Here is a 20,803-nt window from a genome sequence, read left to right as displayed (position 1 = left end):
GTAAATGCTAACCTAACTTTTGTTTTACCGCTAGCATGATGGTTAACATTGCTGCAATCAGTGTTTGGGTCTGACATGACATTTCGATGAAAATTACTGTTCTGTATTCTTTTTTTAATTACTAAATTACTTGCATTACAAGCACTAAGGTTTTATATTGCCTATTTCTTGATCTTTATAGTGTAGGTTATTAATTTTTAAAAATATTTTTAAGTGCCGATGGAGCTCTTGGAGTGAGCATCAGTGCGCCGGGTGGTGCTATAGCTTCTGTTCCAAACTGGACACTACGTGGAACACAGTTGATGAACGGGACCTCAATGTCTTCTCCAAATGCATGTGGAGGCATTGCTCTGCTGCTTTCAGGTAACACATTGTCTTCTTGTGAATGACTGAAAAATGTGAAACAGAATAATGCTTTCAATCTGGCAATATATACTATGCTTATTATTAGCTAGCCATGAAACTTTTCTATCATGTTTGTAAATAGTATTCTGTTAGTTGCTTGTTAAATGACCAGTTCCTTATTGGCCCGAAGTGATAGTTTGGTTGTTGTGATTTAAAAATAGTTTGTGTGGAAGAATTATTCTTCAAATCTTGTCTAACTTATTTCATGCACATGATTATGTCAAGTTGATCCTTAATCCTTATGGTACAGAATGCTTACTATGGTGTGTGTGCCATGCTAAGCTGGAACCATATTCTGAGAGTAACTGATATTAATTTTATTGTGGGATTAGTCCTATTGTGAGATTTTTAGACAAATGGTTTCATCTGTCACTTATTTCAAAACAAAGTTGGTGGTGCCAGACTTGAGATTTATACATCAAGGGTACTGGATATTTTAGACAAGTCACCGGATTCCTACTTGAATTTGTGGGAAATGTAATTTGGACCAATAATTTTTCCTTATTATGAATCTCAACATTTAATTCTTTGTGTGTTCTTATGTTTTATATGACTGAGTAATGCCATTTGGCCAATCCTGGTTTGTTCTGACAGCTACTAAAAAAAAATTGCAGGTCAATTTGTACCTCTTCTCTGCATTACTTCCAGAGTTTGATTGTTTATCACCGATCAAAGTTCTAATTACGGCTTCTCGTGACCCTGCTCTATTGTGCTGTGCATGTAATTTAGTATTTATGTGTTTTGGTTTTATTACAACTTTTGCAGGCCTTAAAGTTAATGGTATCAGCTACACTGTTCATTTCATTCGGCGAGCACTTGAAAACACAGCCATGAAGATTGATGATATTGAAGTATTTGCACAAGGACATGGTATAATTCAGGTATATTTAATAATATTCCATATTTTTTAAACTTTGGTTATGATATTGGAGTGATTTGAAGAAATCAACTCTTGTCAGTGGTATATTAATTAATGCCTGGATATGGAATCTTTGCTAAGATCTAACAAATTTACAGTTAGATGCAACATAATATAGTTAGACCTTCTGGAAAGCATTGTGCCTTATCACATAATTTAGCAATACGTTTGTGATATAACACAAATATTTTGCTAAATTATGTGATAAGACACATTTTGATTTTATCTATATTGCAATTGCATCTTGTGCTTTGTTTTATGAATTAAAATTATTTGCTTTATTCTGTAGTTTTAAAGGGATGGCTACCGCAATGGTAAACACCTTATTTGTGGTCCTTCCAAAATTCCCTATGCTCTCAAAAGATCCCAGCACACTAGAAAATAGCGCATGTAACACTGCCATTCAAGGAAAGAAGAAGAAAAGAAAAAGGCCTGCGGGTCTATTAAATTAATATCAGTTGGTAGAAACATGCTGGAATCCATTGTTAAGTGACATTAAAATACAAGGGAAAGATTCAATAATGTTGCTGCAAAGTTTAAGAACACTTGGCATTGAGAGTAGTATTTTTGCATGGATAGAGGATTGGTTAATTGAAAAAACAATTAGAGTACGGATAAATAGATAATTTTCAGTTTACTAAACTGTAACAACTGTAACTACCTAAAGAATCAGTAGTCTCTTTAATGTGTATTTATTTTTAGGATCCTGGCATTTTTGCCAAGGCCAGCATTTAATGCCCTTTCCAAATTGCTGTTGGGAAAGTGATGGTTGAGCCATCTTCTTGAACTCCTGCAGTCCTCCTGGTGAAACACTCCCCTAGTGCTATTGAAGAGAAAATTCCAGGATTTAGAACCAGTGACAACTCAGGATGGTGCTTGACTTGGAGGGGAACCTGCAGATGGTGGCATTCCTATATCCTTACTTGATCTTCTTGGGAAGAGGTCAGAGGTTTGGAAGCCTGGATGAAAACTGCAGTGTGTTTTGAGGATGGTAAACAGTGTAGCCACTGTGTGCTGGTGGAGGAGGGAATGAATGTTTTGGTTTGGTTGATGTGGTGCCAATCAAATGGGCTGTTTTGCTCTGAATTCTGCCAAGTTTCTTTGGGGTTGTTGGCACTGCACTAATCCAGGTATTGTGCTCCAGATATGTGCCTTGTAGATGGATGCATCACAGCTGCTCTGCCCAAGACTGCAAGAAATTGCAGAGTTGTGAACGCAGCCTATTCCATCATGCAAACCAACCTTCTGTCCATTGACTTTGTCTTTGGGAAAGCAACTAACATAATGACCACGGTGGGAGGGGTCCATTCTCTCTTCTCCCCACTCCCTTGGGGCAAAAGTTCCAAAAACTGGAGAGCACATACCCATAGACGCAAGGACAGCTTCTATCCCATTGTTATCAGACTCTTGAACAGACCTCTCGTACACTAAAAGATGAACTCTTGATCTCCCAGTGTACCTCTTAATGGACCTTGCATTTTATTTGTCTACCTGCACTGCACTTTCTCTGTACCTGCAACTCTATATTCTGCATTGTGTTTTCTTTTTACTACCCTGATGTAATTATGTATGGCATGATCATTCTGATGTGTCACACGAAACAAAAAGCTTTTCACTGTATCTCGGTACTCATGACAATAATGAACCAATAATAATAGTGGGAAGGTCTCAGAGTGCAGGGGGTGAGTCACTCACTGCAGGATACCTGGCCTCTGACCTGATGTCATAGCCATAATATTAATGTAGCTGGTCCAGTTGGTCAGTGGTGACCAGCTGATTGGTGATGACCCGCAAGGTATTTATGATGGGTGACTTGGTGATGGGAATGCAATTTGAATTCCGGGGGCAGGTGGTTAGATTCTCTCTCTTGGAGGTGGTCATTGCCTGGCAAATCTGTAGCATGGATGTTACTTACTACTTATCACTCCGTGCCTGAATGTTGTCTAGGTTTGGCTGCATGCGGGCATGGACTTCTTCATTTGCTGAGAAGCTGCAAATGGAAATGAATATTTTGGAATCATCAGTGAGTATCCCCAATTCTGACCTTATGATGGAAAGGAAATCACTGACAAAGCTGCTGAAGATGATTGGACCTGTGATACTGCCCAGAGAAACTCCTGCAATAATCTCCTGTGGATGGCATGATTGAACTCTGACAAACTCAACCATCTTCCTTTGGTGTGAGCTATGACTGCAGCCTTTGGATGATGCATTCCTTTTGATGCTTTTTGACACCAGTTTTCCCAGGGCACTGTGATGCCACACTCTGTCAAATGCCTTGAATTCTCATCCCACCTCTGGAGTACAACTCCTTGATCCATTTTTGGACAAAGAGTGGTCTTGGCGTTGATGAGTAAGTGTCACTTGATAGAATTGTTGAAGATTGCTTTTGTCATTTTGATGATTGAACATAGACTGGTGGTAATTAGCTGGATTAAATTTGTGAACAGCATGTGCCTCACCAGTTTTGCACATTGTCTGGGAGCTGCCAGTGTTGTAACTATACTGGAACGGCTTGGCTAGAGGCACAGTTGGTTCTGGAGTGCAGCACTACAGCTGGGATGTTTACTGGTCCCACAGCCTCTGCTGTATCCAATGCAGTCAGCTGTTTCTTGATTATCATGTGGAGTGAATCGAATTTACTGGCAACTGGGTGGGGCTCTCAGGAGGAAACGGAGATGAATCATCTATTTGGCATTCTGTTTGATCATGGGTGCAAATGCATCAGCCTTTAGCAGTTGTGTTGTTCTTGGAGCCTCCTTCCCCTTTTAGTTGTTTAATTGTCCACTGCCATTCATGTCTAAATATGGTAGAACTGCAGAGCTTTGATCTAATCCATTTATTGTATATTTGCTTAGCTCTGTCATCTAAATTCAGCTCAGTTGTTCCTCATGCAATGGTCTCTAATTCTAGGAATCAATCGAGTGAATCTAGACTGCAGTCCTTCCTAGGCAAGTGTATTCTTCCTTGTATAAGGAGATCCAAATTATCCTCATTGCTGAAGGTAGTTTCACCATACCCGTGTACAGCTGTAGAAAGATTTACTCTTCCTTTCCATCCCTTTTGCAATAGAGGTCAAAGTTCCATTTGTCTTCCTAATTATCTGCTGTAACTTGTATGCTAATTTTCTGTGCTCATACAAGATCATAAGATCTCTCTGAATACCAACATTTAATATTGTCACATCATTTAGCAATACTCTGTCTTTCTAATCTGTGCAGAGCTGTACATGCCTCAGCTATGTGGAGTTGATGTTAATGATATGGTGAAGAGACCGTGGAAAGTATCTATAGTTATTGATGCAAGAAAAAGTGGAAAAATACTGAGGACACAGAGTCTACAAAGGATATGGACGTTAAATAAATAGACAGAACATGGCTGCTGCAGTGTAATGTAGGGAATTGTGAGGTTATCCACTTTGGTAGGAAAAGTAGAAAAGCAGAGTATCATAAATGATGTGTGACTATTAGTGGTCAGATAGGGTTTTTTATTGTCTTTTTCAGGAGATTACAGGGCTGTGGGTTGATGGGATGTCTAGTCTTGGTGATCCAACCCTCCAGCAGATGTACTGGGCTGATTGTCTTTTCCTGCTTACCATTTTTGTATGTCTGTATGACCATAAATAACCTGTCTTGTTCAGATAAAGATAGGGAAAAATTAAGATTTTTAAAATGCTTTTTATAAACTAATTGATTTTTTTATAAGATAATATTCTAAGAATCTTGTTCTTGTGTTAAAGCAGTGTTATATTTGTTCTTGTATGCTTGGGTTAACTCAACATTTAGCAATAATAAACAAATCTTGACTGTATTTGCACTTCATTTTTTATCAAGCACATCATCAGTTGAAGAGGTGCTTTATGAAATGAGAATTGAAAATTTTCAGAACATTTTCGATTTATCTAAATTAAGTGTTCAGCTCTTACCCCAGAAATAAATGTGGATGTCCTACAATTGCAAATGAAAGGCTTTGCACATTTCCAGAGTTTCAGAGAGCACAAGTTTATGGAAAGTAGAGGATGTCAGGCAAGTCTAGAGAGCAGTGGAACAGTGAATTTGAAGATGATAAAAGCGCTGAGTGCTGTAGCAGATGGGACAAGGCAGTTTTAGAGAGAAACAGTATTACTGAAGTGGAAGTAGGGAATTTTACTGATTGGAAAAAATGTCATGTTGGAAACTCAGCTGGGGATCAGACAGCGTAATAAAGGAACAGAATTGGTGGCAAAGGAATGGAGTTTGTGGTGGAGACTGTAGACAATGACTTCAGTATTCAAGATGATTTACTGGAAGACATTAATATCTGTCCAACCCTTGATATCAGGCAAGCATACAACAAGATAGGGACAGTGGAAATAATAGTGAGGAAGAACTGAATGACGCCAATGTATCTGTAATGTATTTTCAGATAATTCAGATATGTAGCTTGAAGCTGTGAAATGGGAATGGGCCAAAGATAGCTCCTTGAGGACTCCAAATGTAACAGAATAACTGCAGTAGATATCTGGCATAGCGGTGACTGATGTTCATCTCCATTCACTCCCCTAACTGGAAAAAAATTATTAAACAATATCTTTTGTGAAAGACCATCAGAAAAGGGGTCATTTTCTTCCTAAATCTAATTATACATTTTTTGTGGCAAGATCTTTGAGAGAATATCAATTAACCACAAAACCCTTTTGATGGAACTGTGCATGTACCATACAAAGGTTTCCGAGCATATCAGCGGGATGAAGGATAGCAATCCTGAAGCTGTTGTAATTTAAGCTGCAGTATCCTATAGACATAGAGCAATACACTTACCAGCCTTGCTCAAAATCCAAATGTTCATGGCGATGGAAGGGAAAGGAAAAGCTAGACAAGAGTCACGATCAAAGAGAATTATTGCAGGCAAAGTGGTTGATTTTAGTGGTGGATTTAGAAAGAGTAGGGGCGCCTGTTTTTTTTTCTTGACTACGTATAATGAGACAAAATGAAGGCGATGGAGTAATTCTGCAACCAATCAAACTTGGCAACCACACTGCTGTCAGTGACTAAGATCAAATTTATGCCCAATTTATGTGCAACTGCTCAATGACCATCACATTTTTTGGGACAATTACTATGTTCTTTTACATAGAACATAGAACAGTACGGCACTGGACAGGCCATTTGGCCCACGATGTTGTGCCAATCTTGATGCCAATTTATACTAAATGTCCTCCTCCTGTGTATCATCCATATTCCTCCATTTCCTTCATATTTGTGTGTCTATCTAAAAAGCTCTTAAACTCGACCAAACTGCCTGCTTCCACTAGTACCCAGGTAACTCATTCTAGGCACCTACTACTCTCTGCGTTTCTAAAAAAAACCACTAAACTTTCACCCTACCACACCCCCCTCCCCTCACCCCCAAAGCATGTCCTCTGGTGTTTGACATTTCTACCCTGAGGAAAAGATTCTAACTGCCTACTTTGTCTATGCCTCTCGTAATTTTAAAAACCTCTATCAGGTCTCCCCTCAACCTCTGACGCTTTAGGGAGAACAACCCAAGTTTGTCTTATAGCTCATTCCCTCTAATCCAAGCAGCCTCCTGGTGAACTGCTTCTACACCCTCTCCACAGTCTCCAAATCCTTCCTATAATGGAGTGACCAGAAATGCACACAATACTCCAAGTGCAGTCTAACTAAAGTTTTATTGGTATTGGTTTATTATTGTCACTTGTACTGAGGTACAGTGAAAAGCTAGTCTTACAAACCAATCGTACAGGTCAATTCATTACACAGTGCAGTTACATTGAGTTAGTACAGAGTGCATTGAGGTAGTACAGGTAAAAACAATAACAGTACAGAGTAAAGTGTCACAGCTACAGAGAAAGTGCGGTGCAATAAAGTGCAAGGTCACAACAAGGTAGATCGTGAGGTCATAGTCCATCTCATTATATAAGGGAACTGTTCAATAGTCTTATCACAGTGGGATAGAAGCTGTCCTTAAGTCTGGTGGTATGTGCCTTCAGGCTCCTGTATCTTCTACCCGATGGAAGAGGAGAGAAGAAAGAATGTTCCGGGTGGGTGGGGTCTCTGATTATGCTGGCTGCTTCAGCTCCAGCATGTATTCCTTATTCTTATACTCAGCACCCCTACCAATGAAGGCAAGCATGCCATATGCCTTCTTTACCACCTTTATCCACTTGTTTAGCCACCTTCAGTGAACTATGGACCTGGACCTCAAGATCCCTCTGTACCATTAACTGTATACTTGCTCCTTTCATTTGACCTCCCAAAGTACAACACCTCACTCTTGCCCAGATTAAACTCCATCTGCCACTTCTCTGCCCATATCTGTCACTGATCTATATCCCACTGTATTCTTTGATAGTCCTTTACACTGTCCACAACTCCACCACTCTTGGTGTCATCCACAAACTTGCTAATCCACCAATCTACATTTTCATCCAGATCATTGATATATATATATATATATATATATATATATATATATATATATATATATATATATATATATATATATCACAAACAGAGGTCCTAGCTCCGATCCTTGCAGAACACCAATGCTCATGGACCTCCAGCCAAAATAACAGCCTTCCACGCCTACTCTCTGTCTTCTATGGCCAAGCCAGTTCTGAATCCAAACTTGCTATTCACCATGGATCCCATGCATCTTTATCTTCTGAATCAACTTACCATGGGGGACCTTATCAAATGCCTTACTAAAGTCCATGTAGATAATGACCACTGCCTTGCCCTCATCAAGCTCCTTTGTCATCTCAAAAAAAACTCTAAGGTGTGATCTGCCCCGCACAAAGCCATGTTGACTGTCCCTAAGCAGGCCATGCCTTTCCAAATGCGCATAAATCCTATCCCTTAATATTGTCTCCAGTAGTTTCTCTACCACTGACATGAGGCTCATTGGCCTATAATTACCTGGATTATCCCTATTTCCCTTCTTGAACTAAGGCATAACATTTCCTTCTCTCCAGTCCTCTGGGACGTTGCCTGTTACTAGAGGGGACACAAAGATCTTCGTCAAAGCCCCAGCAATCTCCTCACTTACTACTTTCAATATTCTGGGATATATGCCATCAGGCCCTGGGGACTTATCCACCCTAATGCTTTTCAGAAGACCCAGCACTACATCCTACTTAATCTCAATGTCCCAGCATTTTGCTTTCACTATCCTCCAAATCCTTCTCCTCGGTAAATACCGACGCAAAGTACTCATTTAGTACCTCAGCCTCTTGCTCTGACTCTAAGCACAAATTCCCTCCTTTATCCTTGAGTGGACCTACCCATTCCTTAGTTACCCTCTTCTCTTAATATGTTTAAAATACCTTGGTATTCTCCTTGATCTTGCTCACCGAGGACATATGGTCCCCTTTGGCCTTTAATGCGAGAAGTTGCTGTAATCTCTGAATACTTGTCAAATTGAGTTTGTTTTTCAATAAATTATGCTTATTTGTTGTAAGGTTAACTGGTGACAGTAAGTCACACCACCGGCCCCACCTCTAACTTTTTGCCTAGCACAGCATTCTCAATAATTACTATTTATCTTATTCACAGAGTGCAGGCTTCACTGGCAAGGTTGTCATTGAATGCCCAGATCTTTTTGCTCTTCAAAAAGCTGCAGATGCTGGACCCTGTTCTGCTGGAAGGTCATCAGCCTGAAATGTTGACTCTCTTTTTCCACAGATGCTGTCTGAATTGTTGAGTATTTCCAGTATTTCTTTATCGATTTTCTCTTCAGTGACTATTATCAGAGAGCAGTTAAGAGGCAATCAAGTTATTTATATCATAAATATCAGATCAGTAAAGTGTGTTAGATTTCCATCCCCGAAAGATATTAATGAACCAATTGGCCTTTTGACAGTAAGGTAGCTTCACATTCACCATAATTGATACTAGATTTTGATTTTAGATTTATTTACTTAAAATTAAATTTCCCATTGATTTTAAACTGTTGTCTCCTGATCATTAGTCATGCTTCTACATTACCAGTCAAGAAACAACCACCACTGTACCCTACTTTCTTGATCCTTTGGACATAAATGGCTGTTTGTATTTTATTTATTTACAGTGCAAGACTCTCCCAGGCAATTCTAGTATTCAGAGAAAGATACAGCACAGAAACAGGCCATGCTGGTCATCAGTCACCCATTTACTCTCAATCCTTCACTAATCCTTTTTTGTTTATTCTCCTTGCATTCACATCAACTCCCTCCAGATTCTACCACTCACCTACACCATAGAAGCAATTAAGAGGCCAACAAACCTACCAACCTTCATGTCTTTGGGAGGAAACCAGAGCAGATGAAGGAAACCCATGTGTCACAGAGAGAATATGCAACTCCACGTAAACAGCACCCAAGGTCAGGATTGAACTCGGGTCTCTGGCACTGTGAGGCAGCAGCTATACAAGCTATGGCCCTGGACCACCCTTGTGCCACCCATTTTGAACCACTGCAGTCTTTCTGGTGAGCTGCTAAACATGGAGCTACAGGGTTTAGTTACAATAACAAGGAAGGAACAGTGATATGCTTCAAAGTCAGGAAGGTGTGTGACTTGGAGGGAAACCTGCAGATGATGAGCTGCAGGTGATGGAATGGGACATTCACCTATATTCCTGTCCTTCCAAGTGGTAGAGGTCACAGGTTTGAGAGGTGCTGTTAGAGCACTCAGGTGAGTAACTGCAGTTACTTAATGCTCTTCCTTCTTGCCTTCAAAACTACTGAGGTGTCATAGAAACATAGAAAACCTACAGCACAATACAGGCCCTTCGGCCCACAAAGTTGTGCCAAACGTGTCCCTACCTTAGAAATTACTAGGCTTACCCATAGCCCTCTAATTTTCTAAGCTCCATGTACCTATCCAAAAGTCTCTTAAACGACCCTGTCGTATCCGCCTCCACCACCGTTGCCAGCAGCCCATTCCACGCACTCACCACTCTCTGAGTAAAAAAACTTACCCCTGACATCTCCTCTGTACCTGTTCCCCAGCACCTTAAACCTATGTCCTCTTGTGGCAACCATTTCAGCCCTGGGAAAAAGCCTCTGACTGTCCACACGATCAATGCCTCTTATCATCTTATACACCTCTATCAGGTCACCTCTCATCCTCCGTCACTCCAAGGAGAAAAGGCTGAGTTCACTCAACCTGTTTTCATAAGGCATGCTCCCCAATCCAGGCAACATCCTTGTAAATCTCTTCTGCACCCTTTCTATGGCTTCCACATCCTTCCTGTAGTGAGATGACCAGAACTGAGCACAGTACTCCAAGTGGGGTCTGACCAGGGTTCTATATAGCTGCAGCATTACCTCTTGGCTCCTAAATTCAATTCCACGATTGATACACCATATGCCTTCTTAACCACAGAGTCAACCTGTGCAGCTGCTTTGAGCATCCTATGGACTCGGACCCCAAGATCCCTCTGATCCTCCACACTGCCAAGAGTCTTAACATTAATATGATATTCTGCCATCATATTTGACCTACCAAAATGAACCACTTCACACTTGAACTCCATCTGCCACTTCTCAGCCCAATTTTGCATCCTATCTATGTCCTGCTGTAACCTCTGACTGCCCTCCATACTATCCACAACACCTCCAACCTTTGTGTCATCAGCAAACTTACTAACCCATCCCTCCACTTCCTCATCCAGGTCATTTATAAAAATCACAAAGAGTAAGGGTCCCAGAACAGATCCCTGAGGCACACCACTGGTCACCGACCTCCATGCAGAATATGGCCCGTCAACAAGTACTCTTTGCCTTCTGTGGGCAAGCTAGTTCTGGATCCACAAAGCAATGACCCCTTGGATCCCATGCCTCCTTACTTTCTCAATAAGCCTTGCATTGTCTTGAACTGTTGTAGTTCATGTAGTGACTAATTCCACACACTGCTGTCAGTTACCAAATTCCAGAATGTTGAATCAATGACAACAAATGAGTGACAAAATAGGGTGGTGAGAGATTTGGAGTAGAACTTGGAGGTGACATTTTCCCATTGCTGCTCTTATCCTTCAAAATGTCATGAATTGGGATGCTATCAGAAAATTGTTAGTTTTGTAGGTGGTATATACTTTTGCCATGGTTCATCAATGGCAAACAGAATGACTTCAAATTGGTGACTGGGATGACCTTTAGCATACTTTTTCTTCCTGCATGTCATTTGAGCTCTTTGAATGCTATTAATGCTGCAGTTTCCCACACTCTTAAATTGCCTTGTGACAGATGGAAAGTCTGTGGGAAGCCAGGTAATGAGAATACATCACCACTGACTTGCTCTTGTAGCCACAGTATTTATGTAGCTGGTCCAGTTTGGTTTTGGTCATTGACAACAGGAAACATGGGTAGGGACTTTGGCAATGATAATGTTGATTGTTGAGGGGAGGTAATTGGATTCAATTGTTGCAGATCTATAAGTTCTATAAATTCGCCAATGACACCACTGTTGTTGGCAGAGTCTCCAATGGCAATGAGGCGGCGTACGTGAGTGAGCTAAATCGGTTGGTTGAGTGGTGTCGCAACAACAATCTCACACTCAATGTCAGCAAGACCAAGGAATTGATTGTGGACTTCAGGAAGGGGAAGTTGGGAGAACACACATCAGTCTTCATTGAGGAGTCAGTGGTGGAAAGGCTGGGCAGCTTCAAATTTCTGGGTGTCAACATCTCAGAGGATCTACCTTGGGCCCAACACATTGATGCAATCATGAAGAAGGCACGCCAGCGACTACTTCATTAGGAGTTTGAGGAGGTTTGGTATGTCACCAAAGACTCTTGCAAATTTCTATAGGTGTACGATGGAGAGCATTCTGACTGGTTGCATCACCGCCTGGTATGGGGGTTCCAATGTGCAGGATCGAAAGAAGCTGCAGAGTGTTGTAGACTCAGCCAGCTCTATCACAGGCACAACCCTCCCCACCATCAAGGACACCTTCAAGAGGCGGTGCCTCAAGAAGGCAGCATCCATCATTAAAAACCCCCACCACCTGGGACATGCCCTCTTCACATTACTACCATCGGGGAGGAGGTACAGGAGCCTGAAGAGTCAGGAACAGCTTCTTCCCCTCCACCATCAGATTTCTGAATGGTCTGTGAACATGACCTCATTATTCCTCTTTTGCACTATTTATTTATTTTTTGTAATTTATACTAATTTTTTTTATGTCTTGCACTGTACTGCTGCCACAAAATAACAAATTTCGCTACGTATGTCAGTAATAATCTGATTGTGATCATCGCCTTGTACTGGTGTGGTGCAAATATTACTCTCCATTCGTCAGCCTGTATATTGTCCCTGTCTTACTGAATGTAAATATTGACGTATGTGAGCTGTTGCAAATGGAATTTGAACATTGTGCAATCGTTAGTGAATATCCTCATATTATGTTGTTCTTGTATTGTTCATGACTTAGGAAGCAATTTGGCCCATCAAGGCTATGCCAGCTCCAGAGCAGTTCCATTCCCCTATTTTCCTGCCGCCAATTCTCTCTCATGTGCCCCTCAACTCTACCCTGGTAATTTTCAGTAGTCAATTTACCTACCAATCAACATGCCCAAAGGAAGGGGAGGAAAGTCAGTGTGACAAGAGGGCACAGAATTGCTAAATAGCCAGAATCAGCAAGCCAAAAAGAAGAGTGGATGATTCTGGATTTAGCTTTTAGGAATGAAGCTGAGTAAATGTTTCAGCTGGAGAGTTTTTATGCAGTCGTGATCATAATTTGGTTGGATCTACTGTAGGATAAAGCTAAAACAGAATTTAAGGTTCTAAATTGTGGTGGGGCCAGCCTTAGTGGACTGGAGTGATTTAGCAAAAGTGGTCTGGAAACAGTTACTTGAAGGTAAATAAGTCATAGAATAAAAGAAGGAGATTCGGGGTAAACTCATATCCACAAAGGAAAACTGTGAACAATTTAAGAAAACTGCATATGCCAGATCTCTGAAACAAAAACAGAAAATGCTGGAAACACTCAGTAAGTTGGGCAGAATCTGTGGAAAGAGATATAGAATTAACATTTCGGCCCTTTATCAGACTAAGAAAAATGGTGAGACTGAAATTTGTAGCCCAAAAATGACAAAATGCATAGAGGACAACTAAAAGCAGAGAAAAAAGGAAGCTTCTGTCAAAACACTCAGAGCCTCTAGGCAATTAGCTAAGAAGAGTATAAAAAGTGTATGGGCAAAATTAAAAGAGAAATTAGAAATGCAAAGAGACATTTAAAAATAATTGGATCCAAAATTAGCTCAATGGCAAGAATCAAAGGGTAGTGATTGACATGTAACTGGAAAGCTGTTGCCATTGGCACTCTACAGGGCTGCTAACTCGGTCCCTTGTTTTTGCAATGTGTGTTAATTATTAAAACTTTTATTAGAGGCCATGATAAAGAAGTTTGTAGATGATATAAAAATTAGCTGTGTGGTTGATGGTGAGAAGTAAAGTTTGAGAGAGCAGCAAGATTTAAGTAGTTCAGTTAGTTGGAGAGATGCAGCAAGAGTACGCAAATGGATTGGCTGAGTTTTTCCTTTGTGGCAAGGGAGGCTGCGGAGAGACTTACTTGAGGTATATAAACTCACAAAGGGCCTAGATAAAGTTAATAGGAAAGAACTATTTCGCATAACAAAGTGGCCTGAAACCATGGCACATAGATTTAAAATAATTAGTAGAAGGATTAGAGGGGAGTGGGGAAAAATATTTTAACTTGGTGGATTGTAGGGGACTGGAACTCACTGTCTGAGGGATGGTAATGGCAGAAACCCTTGTCAAACTTAAAAAAAGAACTTGGTTCTTTATGGTGTTTTTCAGGAGGCCTGATATTGCTGCACCATGTTCCTGCATCTTCTGCACTGTCATTAAACTAGGATTGTTTGATGTTAATGGCATAATAAGGATTGAGCTAACAGATTTTAGTGGATTATAGTACTGCTGCTGCTGGCCCTCAGTGTCTCATGGATGCCCAATTTTGAGATGCTACACTATTCTTACCCTATCCAATATAGCACAATGATGGTGCCACACAATGTAACGGAGGGTATTCTTGGTGTTAACATTAGTCTTCATCTTCACAAGGTTTCAGCATTTGATCTCTTAGTGACAGGTAGTATGGTGAGGATGAGGTTAAGAAGGTTTTCTCTGCTGTTGGTTCTCTCACCATTTCTCACAGGCTGATCTTGCTGAGTGACAGTGAAATTCCCTCACATTCAAGGTGCCAAGAGACTTTGTGGGACCCAGGATCATTGTTAAGAAATCACAAGGCCATTTCCTCCCAATTACATTCCACTGTGCTATCATACCCTTGTTAGTGGAACAAAACATTCACGGCAACAGTGAAAACAGGGGTCTAGCTCACTGGCTATAAGGTTGTCAGACAGCAGCAGTTTTGGTTCAGATAGCAGTGAGGAAGACTTTGCAGAAATGACTGACTCTGTGACTTTGTCAGATTTAGTGCTGAGGCATGGTTGAGTGATCTATTTGGTTTCATGATCACTACTGCATTCCTGGTACTTCCAGGCCGCGTTTCTGGTACTTCCAGGCCACAAGTCAGTTTTTTGGTAATATTACCTGACATAATGCTACTCTTTATAAGTTTCTGAATTTGACAAATGAAATTCATTTCTCTTCTCTTATTAGGTTGATAAAGCTTATGATTACCTCATACAAAACTCATCCATGACCAGTAGTAATTTGGGTTTTAATGTTGTTGTTGGCAATCAACGGGGAGTTTACCTCCGTGATCCACACCATCTGGCTTCACCTTCAGATCATGGAGTAGCGATAGAACCAGTGTTTCCAGAATATGCAGGTGAGAGCAATTTGCTGATCGCATGGTATTTCCAGTCAAGGTTTTACATTCATATAGCATTAAATTTAATAATTGAAATTAATTCTGCAAAGCATCAATATAGTGAAAAAGAACATGCATTTATTTTCACTGGACACCTCAAAGTGTTTTACAGCTAGTGAAGCTGTATTGTCATTGTTGGGAAGCAAGACAGATCATTGCACACAGCAATCTGTCCTCACATGATTTCTAAATTTTCTTTAGTGTTTGTGTAGTTGAACAATAAATGTTGGTCAGGACACTGGGTAGAATTTCCCTGCTCTCCTTTGAGGATATTTTGCATCTAACTGTGAGGGCAACAGGTCCTGCAATATATTTGTGATAATAATTTCATGGTTGTCAGTAAAGCCTTTGATCAATTTAATTGTAAATTACTAACTACTTTTCTCATCAGGTATTCATGATAATCTTTCTCATTGCTGCTTTGGACTGATATCAGGTAGCTGGGCACGTACATTTGTGCATGTGTGTTTATTTTTGTAACATGCTTACATATTCACCTTTTGTCTTTTCTGCGTTGAGGATTACTTCCACAAAACCCTCTGGTATTTAATCAGCTCACAAGCAGTAATCCTTTCCCCTATTTTTGCTTTCTTATAACCAGTTCTTAAATTTTGATGCAGTCTTAAGTTAACCAACTCTGGTAATGCATTAAACAACCTTGCAGACCTCTGATGGACAGCACAGTGCCATTGCATGTAGTGTTGCTGTCTCACAGCTGAAGCAACCTGGTTTGATTTTGAACTCCGTTGCCATCTGTGAGAAGTTTGTATGTTCTCCCTATGATGGCTGTCGTCGCAGTGGTAATCTTAACCACTGCATTGTCATCATTTAACATATCTATCTCATCTGCAAAGAATTATTTTCAAGTTTGTTGAGCACAATTTTACTTTCCAAAATAGGTCTCTTCTATGGATCTCCTTGTCTTCTAGATAAGTACAATCCTTTTCCTTTCCTTGTATGTTAAACTGACTAGTCTTTAATTAACCCAGTTACCTTTGGTCACTGCAATATTCATCTTCAAAAAAGACATTCTCCAGTGCTGGAGTACCTTAATCGCTTGTGCTCAGTGGTTCAATGAGACAGCTCATCATCTTGCATAAACTGTCAATAGAACCTTGAAATATTGCTACAGCTATTTCTTCCTCTTATTCTCTAGAAAGAAAGCTAAGCCCCAGGAAAGATGGGTTGTCAAAGCTCAAAAAAAAATGACAATGTGGAAGCTTCAACAATATTGTGCCTGATTTGTAAAAGGCTAGTATGCAGGTATAGCAAGTAGTGAGGAAAGCTAACAGAATGTTGTTGTTTATTGTAGGGGAATTGAATACAAACATAGGAAACTTGTGCTTCGTTTACATAGGGCGTAGGTGAGACTACATCTGGAGTTCCATTTCCTTCCATATATATGGAAGGAAATTAATGCATTGGAAACAGTGTAGGAATGGTTTACCTGCAATGGGTAAGTTGTTTCCTGAGCAGGGATTGAACATGCTAGGCTTATTTGTGCTGGAGTTTAGAAGAGTGGGAGTGGACTTGTTTGAAATGTACAAGATCAAAGGAGCTTTTAATAGACTGGAAGTGGAGAGAATGTTTTCTCTAGTGGGGAAAATCAAGAATGAGAGATTGCCCATTTAAGACAGGAGAGCATGGTGGGGTTATCGCTGCTGCCTTTCAACTTCAAGGACTCCGGTTTGGTCCTAATCTCAGGTACTGTCTGTATGGAGTTTGCAAATTTCCCCTGTGACCATGTGGATTTTCAGTGGGTGCTCTGCTTTCCTCCCACATCCTAAAGATTTGTTTGTAGGGTAGTTGTCTCCTGTAACTTACCCTTAATGTAGGTAAGTGGCAAAGGAATTTAAAAGGGCAGTTAATGATTATGTGAGGAAAAATAAGTAGCAGGACTATGAGAAAATAAGAGAGGAATGGACTGATAGGATTGTTTTGCTGGGAACTGGCATGGTCCCAGCGTGCAGAATATCCTCTATGTTGTAATAAATAAGAAGGAAAGACGCATATGGATGAGCCTCAAGTTTTTTCTCTCAGGTGGTCTTGAGACTTTGGAACACTCTTACTCCAAGAGTGGTGAATGTAGAGTTTTAATATTTTTAAGGCAGAGATAGATAGATTCTTGATAATCAAGGCAGTGAAAATTTACCATGGGTAGATGGGAATGTGGAGGTGAGGTTATGATCATTACCAGCCAGGATACTGGGGCCCTAGCTATGATGATTGAGGATGGGGGAATACTGTACGTCAGGCATCTTGGTGACCTTTGGGCCTTGATGGGGATGAGGGATTGATGGAAAGTTGGTACATTGCAGGGGGTTATGTCAGGGTTGGTGATGAGAAAAAGCTATAGGGTTAATGAAAGACTTTCTTACCGGTTGGGGGGGTGATGTGGGAAAATGTGTGTCCCTGTTCGGTGTTGCAGCAGGAGAGACCTGTGGTGGTAGCTGCCAGGACAACCATGGTACAAATTCTCCTACAGTCCTCCAGAAGAAATGTTGCATGCAGAAACCGCATATGTGCGCAAGGGTAATTGCCACCCAGTGAAATTCCCAGCATGAGTTGAAACATTTCACTTGCGGAGGGGGTGGGGCTCTGATGTTGTGGTGGGAGGGTGGGGGGCATCAGTTTTCAAGAAGCTGAGAAAGAACGGTGTTATACAATTGAATTTCTAGGCATGTTTCTTTGGATGTTATGTTCTAGATGAGGCAGATAGTTGGAACCTGAAACTTTAAAAATACTGCTATATAAAGTGGGATATATGGGAGGACTGCTGGGGGAAAAAGGTGTGAAAGAATAATTGATATAGTAAAACATGACCAAACCACAATGAAAAGTAAGAAGTTAAAGAAAAACAGAAAGATGTATGAATCTACCTAAGCAGCTTGATGAGCTCTTGGTTTAAACTTACCTGAAAGACAACCTCCAACAATGGAACACTTCCTCATTGTGTGCTGATATGTCAGCAAATTTAATGTATTCGAGACTTCAGTAAGGCTTGAACCCATAACCTTCTGACTTCACTGTGGTTTTAGAAATGCAACAAAGCTGATGGTTAATAGGATTATGCCTTGTATCATTTGCGTAATAAAATAGTGTGTTTTGTTACTGAGTGGTGTAGTATCGGAGATTTTCTTGAAGTATTATAAATAATAAAAAACGGACTTTCCTTTACGTCACTATTGAGAAGTCAAATTTCTCTATCAAATCTCCAAAGTGATTTAAGAACATGAGCAGTTGGTTCATAGTAGAGCAGAATACCTAACTTGAATAACAAACGATCTGGTGGAGAAACTCAGCAGGTCAAGGAGCATCTGTGGGAGAAAAAGAGTTGTCGACCTTTTGCATCAAAACCCTGCATCAGGAGTCCAGCAGATTGTTTGGTGCTCCAGATTACAGCATCTGCAGTCTTTCATCTCCCATGTCTCTATCTAACTTGAATAATCTTGCAAATTAGTATTTAAGGAAAAGAAATAATAATGCAGTCTGATAAACAGTTAACTTCAAATCATCTGCTCTGTACTTAAGAATAATTACATTTTGAACCCTTGAAATGCAGCTTCCCTTGAGCAAAAGAATAATGCAGTGCCTGATATTACAGGCCCTCATAAAGCAGATGATCATATGATTTTAAATTGACCAATCACAGGAGGTTTACTAATGTTTTTTTGCCTGTCACATTCCAGACGGCGAATGGTGTAATTATTTATATTTATGAACGTACTTATCTCTTAATTTTTTTTGACAGAAAACTCTGAACGGATATCTCTGCAACTACATTTAGCGCTAACCTGCAATGCTTCATGGATTCAATGCCCCAGTCACTTGGAGCTGATGAATCAGTGTAGACACATAACCATACGAGTGAATCCATCTGGCCTTCGTGAAGGAGTGCATTTTACTGAGGTATCTTGTGCAAAATAGTACTGCTAATAAATTCACTTGGTGCATCCTTAAAAAAAAATTTGTTTATATGTTTTTCTTTTGATTATGCAAAAGGAAATGCAGATTGATCTTGAAAAGAACCTTATTTCTTTGTTTTGCGTTGTTCATTGCATTGTAATTCTTTGCATTATTCTCAGTTAATTGCCTTGTGTTTGAATGATGCTTCTCTGTCACTCTGTCCCTCTCCACTGGCCTTCAATTTCAGTTCACCTCTTGGATGCCAGTGTGATTTCCCCTCTAATTTAATTCTTTTTAATACATTGTTTATTGATGAGGTACATGTCATTGCCTTGATCATTTTTAAAGTTGTTTCACTCTCCTGAGACATCTTAACCATGTCACTTTGTGCTTGTGTCCATTCTCTGGTGTTAATCCATATTTACGTTTGTACATGGCTTCCAGTATCCCAGTATCATGCACATATGCCAACTGTTGCGAGCCATTCTTAAGTCTGTTATGTGTTTTTTTTTCCTGTGGGCCTGAGCAATGTAGCAAATGGAGTTTTCTGAAATTGTTCAAAAGATGGAATACATCTTCAGTTGAAGGTTGTCATCTAAATTTGCACGAATTTCATTTGGCTGTATTAGATTGATAACTTTTGATGAATTGGTGCCAGCTAATTTATTGCAAATCAAAATCTTGATTTTAAAAAATAAAATTCAGTTTTGCTAGTGTAAATAACCTATCCTTGAATTGTCAGTTGTTTCCCCTCATTCAGATTTACTCAGTAATAATTATCATTGCATTACTTTCAGGAGCCTTGGGGAAACTATTGGCTGATGCAATACAAAGTATAGAAAAGCTGATAAATGTTTTTATGGTCCAATTATTAACATATTTTGCATTATGAGGACCTCTTTAATTTACAGAAACATCCCTATGTTTACTGCCTGACTCCATTTTATCATTTCAAAATTATCCCAAATCCAAAGAACAGTATTGTTTGACTGATCTCCAATATTCAAATTTACTTCCTCTCTGAAAGCTTCATTCTCATGACAACTTGATCATCTGTTTAAAGTTCAGCTATTTTTTCTTTTCTTAATTAGTGGAAACAGCAACTTGTATAAATTTATCACATCTCTTCTAATTACTGATATACATAATGTTCAGATTTAGTAACTTTACATTAGAAACTAAAATAAAAGCAGTAGATGCTGGGAGCTCTTAACATGCTGGGAAGCGTCAGTGGAAATAGAAACTGAATTAATGTTCCAGTTCTCTCTGACGCCCTCTGTCCTGCTCCCCTTTGCCGATGCTGCTCTCCGTCTTCTACGTGCATTTGAAATTTGTTTCTTTAACACCAGAGTCTCCTTATAGCATTGCTTTCTTGCAATGTTTTAGAGTGACAGTTATCCATCCACCATCTTGTGTAACTGATAACAATTTGTCTTTTCACAGCTCTGTTAACCACTTTCCTTGCCCATCCACCCCTCAAGCGACATATCCTATCCTCTTTAGATCTTGCCACTCCCGATTACAGTGTTACCAGTGGAGGCCCTCTGGCATTCAGCAACAGTGTTCTAATCAAACAAGTTGAGCTGCCAATCACAAAAAGAATTGTCACAGATACCAAACTAGGAAGTTAAAAACACATAATTTTTAAAATAGTTAAAAACTGAAATAAGGTTTGAAACATTCACTTGAGATTCAGGTAGTAGCTGAAATATAACAAATGTTAATGTGCAAAACC

The 20,803-nt window shown here is 40.0% G+C and overlaps 1 protein-coding gene across 1 annotated transcript in view; it reads left to right on the top strand.

Moving 5' to 3' along the window:
• The window catches only part of tpp2 (tripeptidyl peptidase 2), a 108,977-nt gene that overhangs the window by 31,861 nt on the left and 56,313 nt on the right, over positions 1–20,803 (top strand). The window contains 4 exon segments of the mRNA XM_052026364.1: positions 215–363; positions 1,171–1,286; positions 14,949–15,120; positions 18,914–19,071. Of these exon segments, the coding sequence (XP_051882324.1) occupies positions 215–363; positions 1,171–1,286; positions 14,949–15,120; positions 18,914–19,071 (595 nt within the window).

Source organism: Pristis pectinata, chromosome 11 (assembly GCF_009764475.1).
Source record: "Pristis pectinata isolate sPriPec2 chromosome 11, sPriPec2.1.pri, whole genome shotgun sequence".
NCBI lineage: Eukaryota > Metazoa > Chordata > Chondrichthyes > Rhinopristiformes > Pristidae > Pristis > Pristis pectinata.
The sequence above is the reverse complement of the archived record's forward strand: the minus strand, read 5'-3'. Positions and strand labels throughout refer to the sequence as shown.